Source organism: Furipterus horrens, unplaced genomic scaffold (assembly GCF_987537825.1).
Source record: "Furipterus horrens unplaced genomic scaffold, mFurHor1.1.pri manual_scaffold_8, whole genome shotgun sequence".
Classification (NCBI taxonomy): domain Eukaryota; kingdom Metazoa; phylum Chordata; class Mammalia; order Chiroptera; family Furipteridae; genus Furipterus; species Furipterus horrens.
The window spans coordinates 76,581,036-76,598,378 of NW_028327178.1; the positions used below are offsets into that span (position 1 = coordinate 76,581,036).

A 17,343-nucleotide genomic window follows, 5' to 3' on the forward strand; every position below is an offset into this window, starting at 1 on the left:
AGGCCGACGCTCAATCCACTGAGCTAAACCAGCCAGGGCAGTGCATATATATATATATATATATATATATATATATATATATATATAAAGGAGAATGTTGTGAACCTCTAATGACAAAACAAATAATATTAGTTTAATAAAATTGTCCTCCAGGTAAATATAAAAGTAAAATCTTCCTAGCAATATTTAAAAGTGAAATACTTATGGACCAAAAGCAATTATTGCCCAAATAACAGAAATCAGTCTATGAAAATCATAATTGAAAATATAAGTCTATAGTTCTAATAGTTAAACATAGACATGTATAATGTCTGTCTTCCAATTGTCTGGTGTTTATTCATGTACCTAATTTAAAATAAAAGAATTTTAATATAAGCAAACCACTGCTAAAAGGTTGTTTATATCTTAACCTATGTCCAGAGCAGCAAAAAATATCAGAAAGGATTCTATTTAATTTTTCTAATACTTTTTATTTTAGAGAGGGTCCCCTAAGTATGAAAAATCTAATATATTTTAGGTTCCAAAGAATATAGACAAATAGTGTAAATATATTTTAAAAATCTTTCATTTCCTAAAAGATATATAGACCAAGAGAAAAAACTTACTAGCTCCAGGAAAAAGGACTGGTTATTTAATTTTTTTTTTACCTTTTTGCATCCCCGTTCTCCTTTCCTTAAATAAACCAATTTTATTTGAACTTACTTTCTACTCATTTGTAGAATAAATATTCGCATTTGGGATTACTAGCCTTCATAATTATAACTTTTGTAATTAGTAATGAAAATGATATGATTTTAACTTCTTAATACAGATGGTTTAAAAATAAAAAAAATCTGTTTTTCTATTGTAATGTTATAAATATCCTTCTAACATGCCTGTATTTTTAGAAGCTTGCTATCACTACCTTGTTAGAATACAACTTTAGATAATGTTGCGGTTCCAAAGGGCTGCCTACAAACCAAATGGCTTCTGAGCAGGCTGAGCGCCTCATTTTGGCTTCTCTCACTCCCTCTAGCGTTTGCAAAGCCCATGTGCCTGATTATCCAGTTACCTCAGAGAGCAAGATCTCGGCTAAGTCCTGCCCATCTATGACATCACCCCTTCTTCAACCACTGCGAGGTGAAGCTTTAACTTCAGACTTGGAGGTGGGCTGTGTGCTGTGAACTGGAATGCTGTCCCTCACTCACTCCTCAGTGTAGGAGGGATCCGAAGCGGGGCAAGCTCAGCCTGCAGCTGGCGTAGGCTTTGTGTGGACTGGACGCGGAGCGAGAGAAGGGGAGGTTTGTTACTCCAGTTCACAGTCAGTGGAATTACAGCTATAGCGGCAGTATATATGGAATTGCTTTTTCTCGTCTTCCTGGTAAGTGTTTCCCATGTTTTTCCTTATGATTGTCCCAGAAAGTTTGCTCGATTTTTCTCTCTAGAAAGAAATGACTTGGTACCATGAGGCATCCAAATCCAGTGTTTGCTCTGTCACCAGTACGAGCAATATGTGTGCATGCCAGACTGCAAGGAAAATTTTGATTATATAGCCAAATGCAAGAAGTTATTTAAAACCTTCCTTCATTTAAAAAAAAAAAAAAAGAAGTAAATGGCTATGTTCTGTCTCATGTAGTTGCTATTTAAAAAGAGCCTTATGGAAACATTAGGTTAGAAAGTTAAATGTTAAATATTAAAGAATAGAAGGCAGATTTTTTTTTCCACAGAGAGAAAAGGGAAAGGTCTTACTAACTTGGTGTGTACTGTATGTGTGGTATGATCACCAATTGCTGTTTTTAAACTGTGAAAGAAAATCAATAATCCCTCAGCCCATGAGTACGCAGTACATGAAAAGCATACGTCTTGCTCACAGCTAGCTGAGCTACTAGTGGAAGCTTAAATGCCTGTGGAAAGATTAACAGCTACACCTAGATTTTTAAGCTTGCACTGCTATCCTGCCAGAGCTACTTCAAGCATTTTAGGCTTGCAAATCTCAATGAGTTAATCCAGCTCAGAGGAGAAGGAGACTCTCTTACAAACCATATCTCCTCTCTCATAGAATGCCAATATCCATTGCTTCGGCAAATGTAGTATGTGACTAGCATAGTAATTGGCGAAGTCTACTCAGAAAAACTAACAATGCTGAGCCTGGAAGCTATGTGTGATGTATGCAGTGCGTTTGGGTAGCAGGAAAAAAAATGAATAAGAGCCCTCATCAAGTGGAATATGCAGACTATCCACATTCACTTGCAACTTACAATAGAAAAATCTTCATATATTAAAAAAAATACTTTTATACAACAAGCTTTCAAAAAGTAGTAAAATGTATCTTCTTTAATTTTTTTTTTTTTTCAGTAAATTAGATCTGAGACAAAATGGTTGAACTGAGGTAAAGAGTGCAAGAGGCCTGTATTTTCTCGACATTGGGGGCGGGAGGATTTCTAATCAATTATTTATTTATTTAGAAGTGAAAAGAAAATAAACCATAGATATTTGCCAATTACACAACCAAACTCTTGCACAGTTTTAGTAATTAGCTATTTCAAATTTTCTTAATAAATCTATCTTCTCTTAAATGCATATATATCATTTCATTAGCAGGAAAAAAACATTAATAAAGCCATTAGAAAAGTGCTTCAGCTGTATCGGTGCCTTTCTTTTATCCCTAACTGAATAAGAATATCCTGACCAGCATAAACATAAAGAATGAATTTGTCTGTTTTCAGATAGAACCATTAATGCTTGCCCAAAGTGACAGACAACTGATACTTCTCTTTTGAAATAAATTAAGAAATAACTTCATCCCTTAAAAGTAACACAAAATAGTAATATTACCACTACTACCAATATTAATGTGCCAGGTGTTAATCTATAAGATTAAATCAGAAATATGCCATTTAGTTTGGAAATATATGTGTGTGTACCCCCACAACATATATACATACACATATATACATATATTTATTAGCCTGAAATAAAAATCAAGGTTACAAAAATGTGATTGTGTATATTTAAGTAGAAGAGTTACATCTAATTTATTTTTAAATAGACCACTGCCAAAATACATCAAGTCAAAGGATTGGCAAATGTATTATTGAATGAATAAACATAATGATTTCATAAATACTGTGTTCCTGTATAATACTAACCATCTTTTATTAACTAGGCTTTTCATTTCTCTGTTCCCCTCCCTCCCAATTTTAAATCAATTATGGTTAGGTTTAAAATGCCCAATTAAATAAGTACTTCCTAAACATTAACATTTGTGAAATACATAATTGGGCGGCAAATAAAGTTTTTACAAAAAGAAGAAACACAGTAAGAAAAATTGTCATAACTGAATGTGGCAGCAAAATAGAAGGTATGTTTCTTTTGCTTTCAAGTGTTAATTAAGGAGCCATCAATTCTATCAAAACTTTTTCAGAGCTAAATGAAGCGGTGTGAAATAAATATGGTTGAAATCTTGTGGCTGTCAGACTTTGTTAGCAAGCTATTAATTATCTTTACCCCAGTTTCTTCTTCAGACTATATTGCCCAATCAAATAGAAACTCTAATTATGTTCAACATCTCCTGCCTGGGGACACAAGACCCTAACGAACACTCAGTCCCCAGATGAAAAATACAATTATCAGCTTTAAACATGCAAGTGCACTGCAGAGAGATTTGTCTGTGCTTTTCTTGACCATACAATTTAAGGCTGCCTTCTCGTTCTGGATTATTTTCAATAATCTTAAACCCTACAAAAATCAGCAGCAAAGAACTTGTCTTGTATTAATAATGTATAAATATTTTCTTCCTGCTTTATTTTTAATATGCCAATGTTCATACCAATATTGAATTAAATCCGGTCATTTTTTTAAAAATTGGTTTAAAACTGCCATTTAAGTGAATCTTAACTTCCCTCCCCTTTTAAAAGGTGGGTGGGCTACATCACAAAGAATGTGATTAATGGCAAGACCCAGAACTAACTTAAAAATTCTGTAGAAAGCCCCCCAAATATTCTCTTATTCAACCAGTTTATTGTAATAGCATTATAAATAATTGTTGAAAGTCAAATGAAGACCACCATAAATGAAGTCAAAGAAGGAAATAAGATTCAGTAAATTTTTCAAAGGCTGTAACTTCTTCCCTCCTTTTCCCCTCATCCCCCATCCCTCCCACCCCCCACCTTTTGCCCCAGAGGCCTTCACTGTTCTCAACGGGAGGCTTTGTTGTAATTAAACCAGAGAAAAACTGGCCGGCAGCAGCCCACATCTGACTTGCGGTTTCTGAAAGCAGTGTTCTGGTAGCGTGTACCACCCCCCAGCGGGCAAAAACTCTACAGTAAATCTCTCAGCAATATTAATTCTCAAAACTGCGTTTTCCTCTTCAGAACGTAAAAGGGCTCTTTATCAACTCCGTCTAACACTCCACCATTTCAAAAACTTACAAATCAACAAACCAATTTTCAACGAAGAGATGGTTTATGAATGTTTTCTGGAAAAAAAAAACAACTTTCTCTTAAGAACCAAAACAGAACTATACATTTCAGAAAGCATTTTTCAGTTTCAGAATGCAGATCAACATCACTAAACTTGGTAAAATGGCATACCAAACAGCAGTTTTGAAAATCATGTTTATATTGCACAGAAAAGCAGGTTTCAGATTGACAAGAAGCCCAGCAAAAACAGATTTTAAGGAAAAAGGAACAAAATTTAATTTAAGCACCAGCTAAAATTGCATTTGTTTTACATATGCATAATCTCATTCTTAACCCCAGAATTAAATATCAGGGATGTATAAAAAGCTCTCTCCAGGTATTAGTCTGCTTAAATAAGAGGAGGGAGAAATTGCTCTCACACTGATGAGACAATGACAGCTTTTGTTCTTTATTCTTTCACTTTTTATGTGCACAAGTTACCGTGGCAACTTTGAAAAAGAAACCCACAGCCCATTTTTGGTTAAACACCATATTTAAAGTGTACCACTGTACTTTGGATTGATCAATTTATGTATTTTTGATTTTTTCCCCCGCTTTATTTGGCTTAAATCAATAATATGCTACTCTGACATGAGAAAACAAAGTGTTTTATGATCATGGATGTTCTCACCACCCAGCACAGTGCTTGGCACACTCATAGACTCAAATATTTGTTGTAATAATGTATGGAAATTTGAATATTAGAAGTTCTAAGCACCTCAACTAAATTGTACTCACAACACTGAAAAGCGAGTTTCAAGTTGGCAATGGGAAAAACATTTGCAGTTTAATAAAAGTGAGCATAGTTTTCATTGTAATTGCTCAAAGTCAGTGCATACTTAAAGAATGTCCCCTGTCCCAAGCTCTCTACTGCTCACCTTTACCACTCTCTAAATTAATACCTTATTCAATCTTACAAGTCCTGGTTCTCCAATTTATTTAGTCTGGCTTTAATATCATAAAAGGAAGCAGCATTCACTATGATGAAAGATAACATCCCAGCTTGCCTTTTTCTTTTAAGGATGCAACATTTAACTTTACAAGTCAAAATAAATGAAGCAGAATTTGATTCGTTTTTCAGAAACCTGTTGGGAAAAAGAATCAGTAACATAAAGGGAGAAAATAAAAATCCTTTGTTTTGAAATTTTATCCCCTATATTGCATAAATAAAACAAAATCTTCCTCAGACTAGAAAATAAGTTTGGATAAATCCAAGTATGAAAAGGCACACTTGCTTCTCTGCCTCTCAGCAAACGCTTAAGACTTCATGACTCTCAAGAGGAGAGTTAGAAGTCCTTCTTGCCTGGCATTAAACAAAAGAATTGGAACTTTCCTGAAATCTGATGATCGTGGAAAATTTAACTACCAGACAGGCTGCTTAGAAGGCATTTTGCTGTCACCATCAACTAACCTGATGTTCTCCAGTTTTTCAGTTTAACCATATATGTAGTTTATTTGAAATACCATGTCCTTACAAAGACTTAGCATTCACAGGTTGATAATTTTGTTGTGCCTTTTCTAGCAGCAATTTAAGCCTTGATAAATAAGTTACTTTCCTAAAATTCTATATTACAATTGTATAAATTCCAGTTTACCTAGAAATATTCACACACTTGAATAAATTTGATTAAGCATGTGTTTTTTTTTTTTCTACAATCTCTAGGTTTTACTCAATAATAATGCAATTAACTTGGATTAAAAGTTCTACAAGCAATTCTTTTAGATTTAATATTTTTTAAAGTTATCAGTGTTAGGAAACCATTATGTGAGGCATAGCATTAAAAAGAAACCGCAATCTGAAAACGCTATACTTAAAGATTTTTTTAAATGAGCAAAATTTTCAAATCAAAATCTAAGTCAAAGGTAGCAAATAAAGGATTTAGGGAGTTAGCAATATTAATATACGATATAACCTTAATCTAAGTGATCAAAACAAGAAAGTACCTTCCCATCTCAAGGTTTCCCACCTTCAAAACATAGAAGCAGAGAAGGAATCGTATAAACATGTAGATTGCCTTAACTTCTTGATTTTATTTAAGTATCAGTTTTCTATCCAGATACAACTTCTTAAATTATATTAGGTTTCTTAAAATATCTAAAAACAATAGGATGCTTTTATATTTACATACTTTCTTAGGTTTATCATAAAAATAAATTGGAGGTTTTTCACAAACTTGATCATTACATTATAAATGCAATTTTTAAAAAAAACTCCACAATTTTTATTTATAAAAAGAAACTTAATAGAAAGGATCCCTATTAAAATGTTGGTTTACCAGTGAAGTGATTATGTTTTTCTTTTTTGCTACAATTTTAAATGCAATATACTTAAGTAATGATTCCATTAAAAATAATTTTAAAACATTCCTTTAACTAGGGCTCTGTTTATGGTTTTCCCCAAATTATCTCATTAGCAATATTGTTCTAAAAGATCTTTGTTGTTGTTGTTTTTGTTGTTCAGAAGTAATGGCCTCTTTCAAGGCTCTGAAGTAGATGTTGTGGAAACCTGGCCACAGTGTCCATGCCAGTGGGGGTCATTTTTCTTTTCATCATTCACATTCAAGTACATGTCTCTATGTGTGTGAATATGTAGAGCTAGCTCAGAAAAAAGGAAGTGTAAGCATGGAGACAGAATTGCTTGTTTTGAAAGGAGAGATCATTACAGCCATTAATATGAAAACAAAAAACACGGTTAGCACTGGAGTTTCAAATAGAAAAGGACAGGAGAAGATGTATAATATAAAACACAATCAAACATGAATTAAACTGTTTTGATCTTCAGTAAAGAGAGTAAGGATTGCTGACGGATAATTTTCATGTCTGGAAGGGAATCCTTCTCTTCAGAGAAACCTGCCTGATGTTTTTGCCTTGTATTTTAAGGTAGTTTAGGGGAGAAGAGAATGGCATTTCCCAATAATTTAATGAGGTTTAAGGCCTTCCATTAATCCCACATTATTGCCTCTATTGTATTAATGGCAACCATGAGTGTGCATATCAAACAGAGAAGAGGAAGAAGTTTCAGAATTGTAAAACAGAAATAATTGATTAATTAATTTACATTCTTTTCACACAAATTTAGATATTTTTTCCTTTCTCTGAATTAAAAATATGAAAATCAGTACACACACTCTTAGAGCTTGATTTGGTGTAATATTTATATTCAGATACAAGTTTTATCTCTGATTATCATGGTACATCACCTTGGACATAATCTTGGCTGACCTGACTCTAGGAACAATCCACAATTTTAAAATCCCCATCCATCAGATTCATCTTCTCACCAGAGAGTATGTCCTGGCTTACAAGAAATGTCTGATTATTGGTAACATTTTAAGCAGGTTCTCACAATTTTTATATTGTTTTTTAATTAGTTTCTAATGCATATTAACAAAAGCAATTGTTTTCTAAGCTTAAATTAACCAAGTTATTTTATATTTTGAATAATTTTCAAGCTTAGAAAACATTTACAGCAAATACTTTTCAAAGTAACTTTTTAATTATAATTTCAACAGCTTGGTTTCCACTTTCACATACTGAGAAAGCAACAGTTTTCAAGAAAAAAAAATGCACTATAAAAATTCAGCAATAATGAGCAAAGCCCTAAAGGCATCACAGTAAAACTTTACACTAAACAATAAATCATTTAAACTTTCCTCTGTGGGCACTTTGCAATATCCACTTGAGACTATTTTATCCAAGTGCTAACTATTACTTTTGTTTCAAGTTGCATAAATAATAAATTAAATTTATCTATAATTATTTCTTAAGTTTCCTTTTGTTAATGTAGTCTCTGATAGTGTTGGTAGAAACTAAGTTTTCAAAAACAACTGGAAACACAAATTTTGGCCTTATTTAACATTCACATTTAGCAATGTTTGAATTCTGGAACAGATGCTATCTTTGTTGGATGCCAGGTAATTACAGGAGGAGAAGCAAATTACGTCTGCTTTTTTCCTTAATTTCAGGGTCAAATATTTCCACAATACCCTAATGTTTCCTACATATACAGTAAGCTCCTGAGCAGATAATCCTAAAGTTCAGATACTGATCCTACCCACTTTCTCCAACCACCAAAATATCTTCATGTATATTAGATAATGGACAAAGCAGCTATCAGTAAAATTACTGGTCTCTTTGGTCAAGTCTTAAGTCTAGCTTCAGAAATGAAATATACATTTACTGGAAATTGGGAGAGAAATGCCTTCTCAGGTTTTCATATGCTTTCCTAATAGTCATTACAAGGACAGACATTGAATAGTGTCTTTTCCATTCTAAAAAAGATTTTTCAAATTCAGTTTGTTAAAAGAAAATTAAAGTTATATTCTTCTGAAAAACGAATGATGACTTTTGGCCAAGAACACATAACAAGAGCTTTAAGATCATCAACCAGTCCTCTAAGGAGGAAGGTGGTGGGGTCCACATTCTGCATTTGGGAAACTGACCATATCCAAAGAAAAGCTTCTAAAGCAAACTCTTTTCAAATCTTTACATCACAGATTGTATAACTTCATAAACCATGTTCAAAAATGTCTAAAAAGTCATAGTGGAATTTCTGTCAAAAATCTCTGTTCTGTATTTGCTCACCTCTTTGACATATAATTGTTTTCTCTTTTTTATACACTTTATATTTTACATCTAAGATTTAAAAGTGAACTTTTAAAGACTGGCCTGACCTGAATTCAAAAGCCATGGGAGGGCTTACTGTTTCTAGAATGAAGTTTTGCTTCTGTGTTTAATTCAAAGTGACACTAATAATCAGTTATCAGACGTTATCTGTTTGGTGACAATCTCCTATTTTATGTAGTAAAATAGGCAGTACAAAACAAAGAGGTCCTCTTATCCCTTTTCACCAACTACTGTGATGAAAGATGCTTTGCTTAAAGAAAGAATTGAAGTTAAATTTCTAGGAAATCTCTCTACTATGTCAAAGTTCATTATTAGAAGTTCATTAAAACCTTTTACTTTCACAGGAGATGCTCAGACTCAGTGTGTTTTAAGGAAGAGAAATATAAAGGAAATCTAGTGTCCTTCCTTTTTTTCCCACGAAGAATATTTGAATTCAGTTTTCTTTACCTCTTAAAAAAGAATACCTGTTCTTGTATAACGTGACTACACCAGATATTCTAAGAAAGCAGTAAGAAGCAAAAGCTGGAAATAGCTATTTCACAGCAGGTAATCATACCTCAGGATGTAGCTACTGTACAAAGTTTATACTTGGATAATCCTGGATGGGAATAAAGGTGGGGGGTAACTGCCTATAAAACCTATTACTACACAGGCCTTAGCATCATGAATGGCTTTCTTCATGAGGATCTGACGTTACTATTTCTGACCACATTGCACGGAAGAGCCAATAAGAATTTCAAAGAAAGCAATTTCCACTAAGGGAATTAAGCTACACAAAAGAAACCTTCACACAGAAACTATCAGAAAGAAAAAAAAATACATAGGAAACCATGTGTTCTACATAGTAACAGGAAGCTGAATTGTTTCTGGTCCCCACTTTAATGAGCTTGCCCACAATGCTGAACCACAGCTGGAATGTTCATTGACAACAGTGACCCTCATCTGGAGGTGTGTGCGTCACAGGATTATTCGAATAAACAGTGAAGAATATTTCCAAGGACTAAACAAGAGTTTATAAGTCCCAGCCTCTCACCAGGGAAAAAAAAAAATTATATATGCGCATTGGATTTTCACTCACGCAAAATTTATTCACATCGTTCAATAAGGTAGGAAAATATTAAAGTTTTCTATTTTCATACCTGAAATTATAAAGGCTAATTAACACCTAAAAGTGCAGAAGAAATTATATTACACAGTAGATCAGTATAAATCTGTAATTCTCCAGCCATGGAGAAAGTTGAATAATAATTGAGATTAAAAATTGGAAAAAGATAAAAGCACTGTGAAAACATGTTGTGAGATAGAGTATAATGGCACAAAGCCATTAAATCATGTGATATAAAACATAACAAAATGGGAACAAAAGCAAGAACTAGTTTAACATGAAATCAAATTTCATTATTTGGATGTATTAGCTATGCAATTCATTCCTCCCCTAAAGTAGATGAAAAAAGATTTCGTCTGAATGTTCTTACTAGAAATAACCATCTAACAATGTTTAATGATAATAACAATAGAATAAAAAGAACATCAATAATCAAAGCCAAAGAGTTGGCTTTACTGGGATTCAGGATCTCAAGAGGTATGTAGCTATTACTGAATAGTAAAAGAGTAGATTTTTTTACTACACATTTCTATACCTGTACAGTCAAGTTAATGAAAAGTGGACAAATAAATTTTTGTTTTTAAAAACAATAACATTGTCTTTAAATATAATAAATATATTCTTATGTGTCAATTCACTATGAATATTAAGAAAAATTTAAATATTAGCTTGGTCAGTGGCTACAAAATTGATATCAAGTATTATTAAAATGTTTTTTAATATTAAATAAAATTTTAATTGTATTTAACACTTCAAAATAAAATGGGTTTGAGACATGATACTTCTTAATTTAATAGCAGAAGCATTTAAGGTAAAGAAATTTTATGATCGTGTTCATTATTTGTTAGGTAGCAGAAAACCCTAAGCATGCAAAATATTGAAATATTGAAAGTGATTATAGGTGTTTTAATTTTCACATCTATTTTGAATAGAATCTTAAGTATGCTAATCTGATTGCTTTTTCTTTCTTTCTTTCTTTTTTTTTTTAACTCACTGCGTATTAGGGCTCTGAAGCTAACTTGTGTAAAGACCTCAACACTGCTGACCATGATCAACCCAGCCTGGAGCATCTTCCTCATTGGGACTAAAATTGGGCTGATCCTTCAGGCAGCACCTCTTTCAGTTATGGCTAAATCCTGCCCATCTGTGTGCCGCTGTGATGCAGGTTTCATTTACTGTAATGATCGCTTTCTGACATCCATTCCAATAGGGATACCGGAGGATGCTACAACTCTCTACCTTCAGAACAACCAAATAAATAATGCTGGGATTCCTTCAGATTTGAAAAACTTGTTGAAAGTAGAAAGAATTTACCTATACCACAACAGTTTAGATGAATTTCCTACCAACCTACCAAAGTATGTAAAAGAGTTACACTTGCAAGAAAACAACATAAGGACTATCACTTATGATTCACTTTCAAAAATTCCCTATCTGGAAGAATTGCATTTAGATGATAACTCTGTCTCTGCTGTTAGCATCGAAGAAGGGGCATTTCGAGATAGCAACTATCTCCGACTGCTTTTCCTGTCCCGTAATCACCTTAGCACAATACCCTGGGGTTTGCCCAGGACTATAGAAGAACTACGCTTGGATGATAACCGCATATCCACTATTTCGTCGCCATCCCTTCAAGGTCTCACCAGCCTAAAACGCCTGGTTTTAGATGGAAACCTGTTGAACAATCATGGTTTAGGTGACAAAGTTTTCTTCAACCTAGTCAACTTAACAGAACTGTCCCTGGTGCGGAATTCCCTGACTGCTGCCCCCATAAACCTTCCAGGTACAAACCTGAGGAAGCTTTATCTTCAGGATAACCACATCAATCGGGTGCCCCCAAATGCTTTTTCTTATCTAAGGCAGCTGTATCGACTTGATATGTCCAATAATAACCTAAGTAATTTACCTCAGGGTATCTTTGATGATTTGGACAATATAACCCAACTGATTCTTCGCAACAATCCTTGGTACTGTGGGTGCAAAATGAAATGGGTACGTGACTGGTTACAGTCACTACCTGTGAAGGTCAATGTGCGTGGGCTCATGTGCCAAGCCCCAGAAAAAGTTCGGGGGATGGCTATCAAGGACCTCAATGCAGAACTGTTTGATTGTAAAGACAGTGACGTTGTGAGCACCATTCAGATAACCACTGCAATACCCAACACAGTGTATCCTGCTCAAGGACAGTGGCCAGCTACAGTGACCAAACAGCCAGACATTAAGAACACCAAGCTCACTAAGGATCAGCGAACCACAGGGAGTCCAGCAAGGAAAACAATTATAATTACTGTGAAATCTGTCACCTCTGACACAATTCATATCTCTTGGAAACTTGTCCTACCTATGACTGCTTTAAGACTCAGCTGGCTCAAACTGGGCCATAGCCCAGCATTTGGATCTATAACAGAAACAATTGTAACAGGGGAACGCAGTGAATACCTAGTCACAGCCCTGGAGCCTGATTCACCCTATCGAGTCTGCATGGTTCCCATGGAAACCAGTAACCTCTACCTATTTGATGACACTCCTGTTTGTATTGAGACTGAAACAGCACCACTTCGAATGTACAACCCTACAACCACCCTTAATCGAGAGCAAGAGAAAGAACCTTATAAAACCCCCAATTTGCCATTGGCTGCCATTATTGGTGGGGCTGTGGCCCTGGTGACCATTGCCCTTCTTGCTTTAGTGTGCTGGTATGTCCATAGGAATAGATCACTTTTCTCAAGGAACTGTGCATATAGCAAAGGAAGGCGAAGAAAGGATGACTATGCAGAGGCTGGCACTAAGAAGGACAATTCCATTCTGGAAATCAGGGAGACTTCTTTTCAGATGTTACCAATGAGTAATGAACCAATCTCAAAGGAGGAATTTGTAATACACACCATATTTCCTCCTAATGGAATGAATCTGTACAAAAACAGTCACAGTGAAAGCAGTAGTAACCGAAGCTACAGAGACAGTGGAATTCCAGACTCAGATCACTCACACTCATGATGCTGGAGGACTCGCAGCAGACTGTGTTTTGGTTTTTTTAAACCTAAGGGAGGTGATGGTAGGAACCCTGTTCTACTGCAAAACACTGGAAAAAGAGACTGAAAAAAGCAATGTACTGTACATTTGCCATATAATTTATATTTAAGAACTTTTTATTAAAAGTTTCAAATTTCAGGTTACTGCTGCGATTGATGTAGTGGAGAGGCCTGAACACAATTCTATATTTTAGTATTTTTTAGTAATTTGTACTGTATTTTCCTTGCAAATATTGAAGTTATAAACCATTTACTTTGTGTTCTACTGAGTAAGATGACTTGTTGACTGTGAAAGTGAATTTTCTTGCTGTGTTGAACAATCAGGACTGCGTTCACATTGAGATCCTTGTAGTATAAGCACAGATCATTTTTCACTTTGGTATTAATAAAATGTAAAAAAAATAAAACTGAATGAGAAAAATTAAATTTCAAAAAATATTTATGAAATAATGTTCCAATTACTTAATTTGTATTATCCCAGTGGTATTCAATAAATCAAAATATGTGAAGTAATGGGCAATATCAAACTTGCTGCAAATATCCATTTTTACTCTAGGAAAATTAGATATCCTTAAGAAAGTAAGTATACCTCCTGAACTGAATACATCAGCTGGCTTAAAAGGAGTGTGAGGTCTCTTGTTAAAACCATTGTTAGCAATGCTTTGGAAATAAAAGACTTCACAAAAACAACAAAGAAAGCATGTTTCCAAGTTAGGGGGGAAATCTGTACTTAGGAAAACATAAATCTTAGACTTGAATAGCATAGTGAACATAAACACCAGAATCACATTTTGGTTTTGCCTATGCCATCCTGATTTTTGAAAAGTGAATTCTAAAGACATTATTGTTAGTGTTTATAATGTTTTTATCACAAAGGATGTCAAACAAACCTTACACTTATTCAAAAAAGGTAGCATAACTGTAAGAAATCCCCCTCAACAATGCAGAGAAAGTAGTACTATAAAATAAGTGAGAATTTAAAAGAAAATACTAGAAATCAAATTTAGATTTGGTTTATGTGAAATGTTTTAACACTGTACATAAATGTTCGATTTACTTTAACAATGATCAAGATTACTGCCCATTACTATCACAGTTTTTCAGATATTATATAATGAACTTGTAATGTCACATTACTTTCAGGCTTCCTACTGAATTGTGAGCTATTACTTGTTTAAAAACCACATCACTTTCAGTTGCCATGATTTTTTCCAACAAAAAACCAAAGTGCATTGTACGCCCTTTGGCCAGTCTTGTATGTGCCTTGATCCAACGCTACATGTGTTCAGCTTTTAAAATTCGACAAATTTTTCATACCTCCGTAAATATGAAAAATTATGGTCTTATTGCTGAATAAAACAAGAAAAAAGTACAAAATAATCGTGCTTGCTTTTTCGGGACTATGTTACTATCCCTAAAGTAGCACTTTGCCCAGCACATTAGCCTAAGCACCCCCATGTATTTTTCTAGGCATAAAAATAAATGTTGGCTACAAATAAAAAAATAGCAACATCTTGAACTTGTGTATCATTTTACTTTAAATAGTTAAATGTTTCATGTATAAATTAATTTCCTAATAGTCTGTTGGAATACTATTTATTTTATTTATTCTATTGTTGGGAAACTTCAGGAGTGGTTCTGTGACCTTTCAGCCTTATACACTGTTCCCATTGTCCTGATTGACACTTTTTAAGGTGGTCTTTGAAAAACTAATATTTTTTAAATAGATCTTTGGTGCTGTGATTTGCATCAGAGGATCTGAAATTTCAGATCTACCACTTACTAGGTATGTACTTAAAAACAAACCACTTATTCTTTTTAAGTTAGTTAACTTATCTATAAAATGGGGCTATAAATAGCACCCACCTCACAGGGTTGCTGTGAGGAATAAATGAGATGATATGTATGGAAACTACAATGTTCAACAAGTTACTACTATTTGCCCAAGAAAAGTTAGTATGTGATCCCAGATGTTTGCTAGATATTGCTGCTTCTACTATGCTAACAAATATTTTCAACTGCCTAAGTAACTTCACTCATTATTCATTTACCATCTTCAAATGTTTCCGAATACTTTCTCTTTTGATTTCTATTATGGAGATTAGCTCTTTTCTAGGAGTAACTTAGCAAAAATAAATGTGATTAACATTAAATGTAGGACATGTTTTCTGAAGGAAATTGACTTTGCTTCCAAAGTTTGAGTAGTTCAGCTGCAGTTCTGTCTGAAGTCGGAGAAAGGGCTGGATGTTTGCATAAAGACTATAAACCTATGAGTTTATAAAAAGCCAAAAGCCAAGAGATTATATTGACTATTTTCCAGTTGGTATGTCTTTCATAACCACAGAAATTTTGTATGTCTTCTAATATATGCATTTTAATAATTTTATCTGGGATAAATCAGAAGTATGTATTATAACAGCAAATAGAGACAGCACTGAGAGGTTAAACCTTTATTATCCACCTAGGCTTGCTATGACATCCAAATGTGTTCCAAATATATGTCCTTCCAATAGAACAGCAGGCCACAAATCAACTTAAAGATCACTAAATTACAGATACATTTCACATATCCAAAAATATTCATAATTTTTTATTGATCAGGTATTAATGAAAACTGTAGGGAAAATATCCAATCCAGAATATAAAGCTTATGGATTAAATAAGAATACAACTGGGGTAGTCACAAAAATTTTTTTTAAAAAATGGAAAATCACTCCCTTGTTGATTGTTTGACAAAAAGCAGAAATTGTTTTTGGATGCAGTCATTTGTAACTACATTAAATCACTACACTTTTGCTCTTGTTCCCTGTTAAAAACAACACTATGCTGTATATTTTAGCAAGTCCGATTTATTAGAAGTATTCCCCTGTGCCAAAGGAACTAGTGAAAAACTGATTTATTAACTACAGTTTCTGAGTAAAGAACATTTTATAGCTACATGCCAACATGATGGTTTTCATGAGGAATCCAAAGAGACCCATATGCTTTAAAACATCTGAAGTGTGGGTGTTAAAGGAACCAGTACAACACTAAATTTACTTTAATATTGGCTGATCTGCTACTGAAAACAGTAGTAGCATTTAAAATTCTAATTTCTTTCTCCTATTTAGCTTGATTAGCAAATCTTAATTTAGCATAGTTTTGGAATTAAAGTTACTGTATTTTATGCTTGTGGACTTCGGTTAAATTAGCAAAAAATAACGAATGCTTATATGAGAATGTAAAAGTTCTCTACAAATAATCTCAAGAACCAATGACCTTTACTGAGTGGCTTCTATATTATAAATAGCAGAAGCCTTTCCTTCAAAAGTGTGCTGTCTAGAGGTTGTTAGACATAAATATAATCTAATGAAAGTTTACTGTGACTGCAGTTTGGAAAAATAATACATCTGTTTGGATAAACCAAGGAAGACTTCATAAAAAAGGTAAAATAAGGGCTGGTTATTGAAGGATCTTAAGGTATTTTAAAAGAAAGCAAGAAAAGCAGATACTGGCCATGGAGAGAAAATCATGATCAAAATCATGGAGACAGGAAATCAGGGGTAATGTTTTCAATGGCTTTGGTCAGGATCACCTGGAGAGGCATTTATTAAGATAACCAGTCCTCAATAGATACCTACTAAATTTAAATCTCTGTGGGTAAGGTTAGGTATTTATTTTTAATTCCAAATGTGATTCTGATGAGGTTGAAGGCCACTGATTTACACAATGTTTGGGGAAAGTCCAACAGTCAAACTGAAATACAGGGTCCATGAAGGATGTAAGACTGGATAAGTTATTGGGATTTTTGCTTTTGTTTTTTTTGTCAGGCTTTGCAGTGTATTGAATTTCAAACTCAGAATTCTGCATGATATTATCTGGCAGGTATATATATAATCAGTGTACTTTAAAGACATTTTGCAGAAATAAAGAATATTGCATGAAGAATAAACGAGGAGTTACCTGAAAGTGAGAAGACAAGTTAGAAGACTATGTAGTATTCTAGACAAAAGGAAATAATGTCCTGAACAGTGGAATGCAGTTTTTTGGGTTTTTTTTTTTTTTTAAGGTGTAACTCAAAAGATATAAGAGAGGTAGAATTGCTAGGAATTGAAAACTAAGGAAAGAATAAATATTGAAGCTGATTTTCAGCTCAGGAAAA

The 17,343-nt window shown here is 33.8% G+C and overlaps 1 protein-coding gene across 3 annotated transcripts; it reads left to right on the top strand.

Moving 5' to 3' along the window:
- The first annotated feature begins 1,126 nt into the window (after nucleotides 1-1,126).
- FLRT3 (fibronectin leucine rich transmembrane protein 3) lies at nucleotides 1,127-14,721 on the top strand. Of its 3 annotated transcripts, XM_090286032.1 has the most exons (3): nucleotides 1,127-1,360; nucleotides 9,410-9,611; nucleotides 11,175-14,721. In XM_090286032.1, exon 3 carries the CDS (start codon nucleotides 11,218-11,220, stop codon nucleotides 13,165-13,167), a length of 1,950 nt encoding a protein of 649 aa, XP_090142158.1. In that variant the 5' UTR covers nucleotides 1,127-1,360; nucleotides 9,410-9,611; nucleotides 11,175-11,217; the 3' UTR covers nucleotides 13,168-14,721. The 3 variants fall into 3 exon arrangements, with proteins under 3 accessions (XP_090142158.1, XP_090142157.1, XP_090142159.1); XM_090286031.1 differs by lacking the exon at nucleotides 9,410-9,611; XM_090286033.1 differs by lacking the exons at nucleotides 1,127-1,360; nucleotides 9,410-9,611 and adding an exon at nucleotides 10,104-10,171.
- The last annotated feature ends 2,622 nt before the right edge of the window (nucleotides 14,722-17,343 follow it).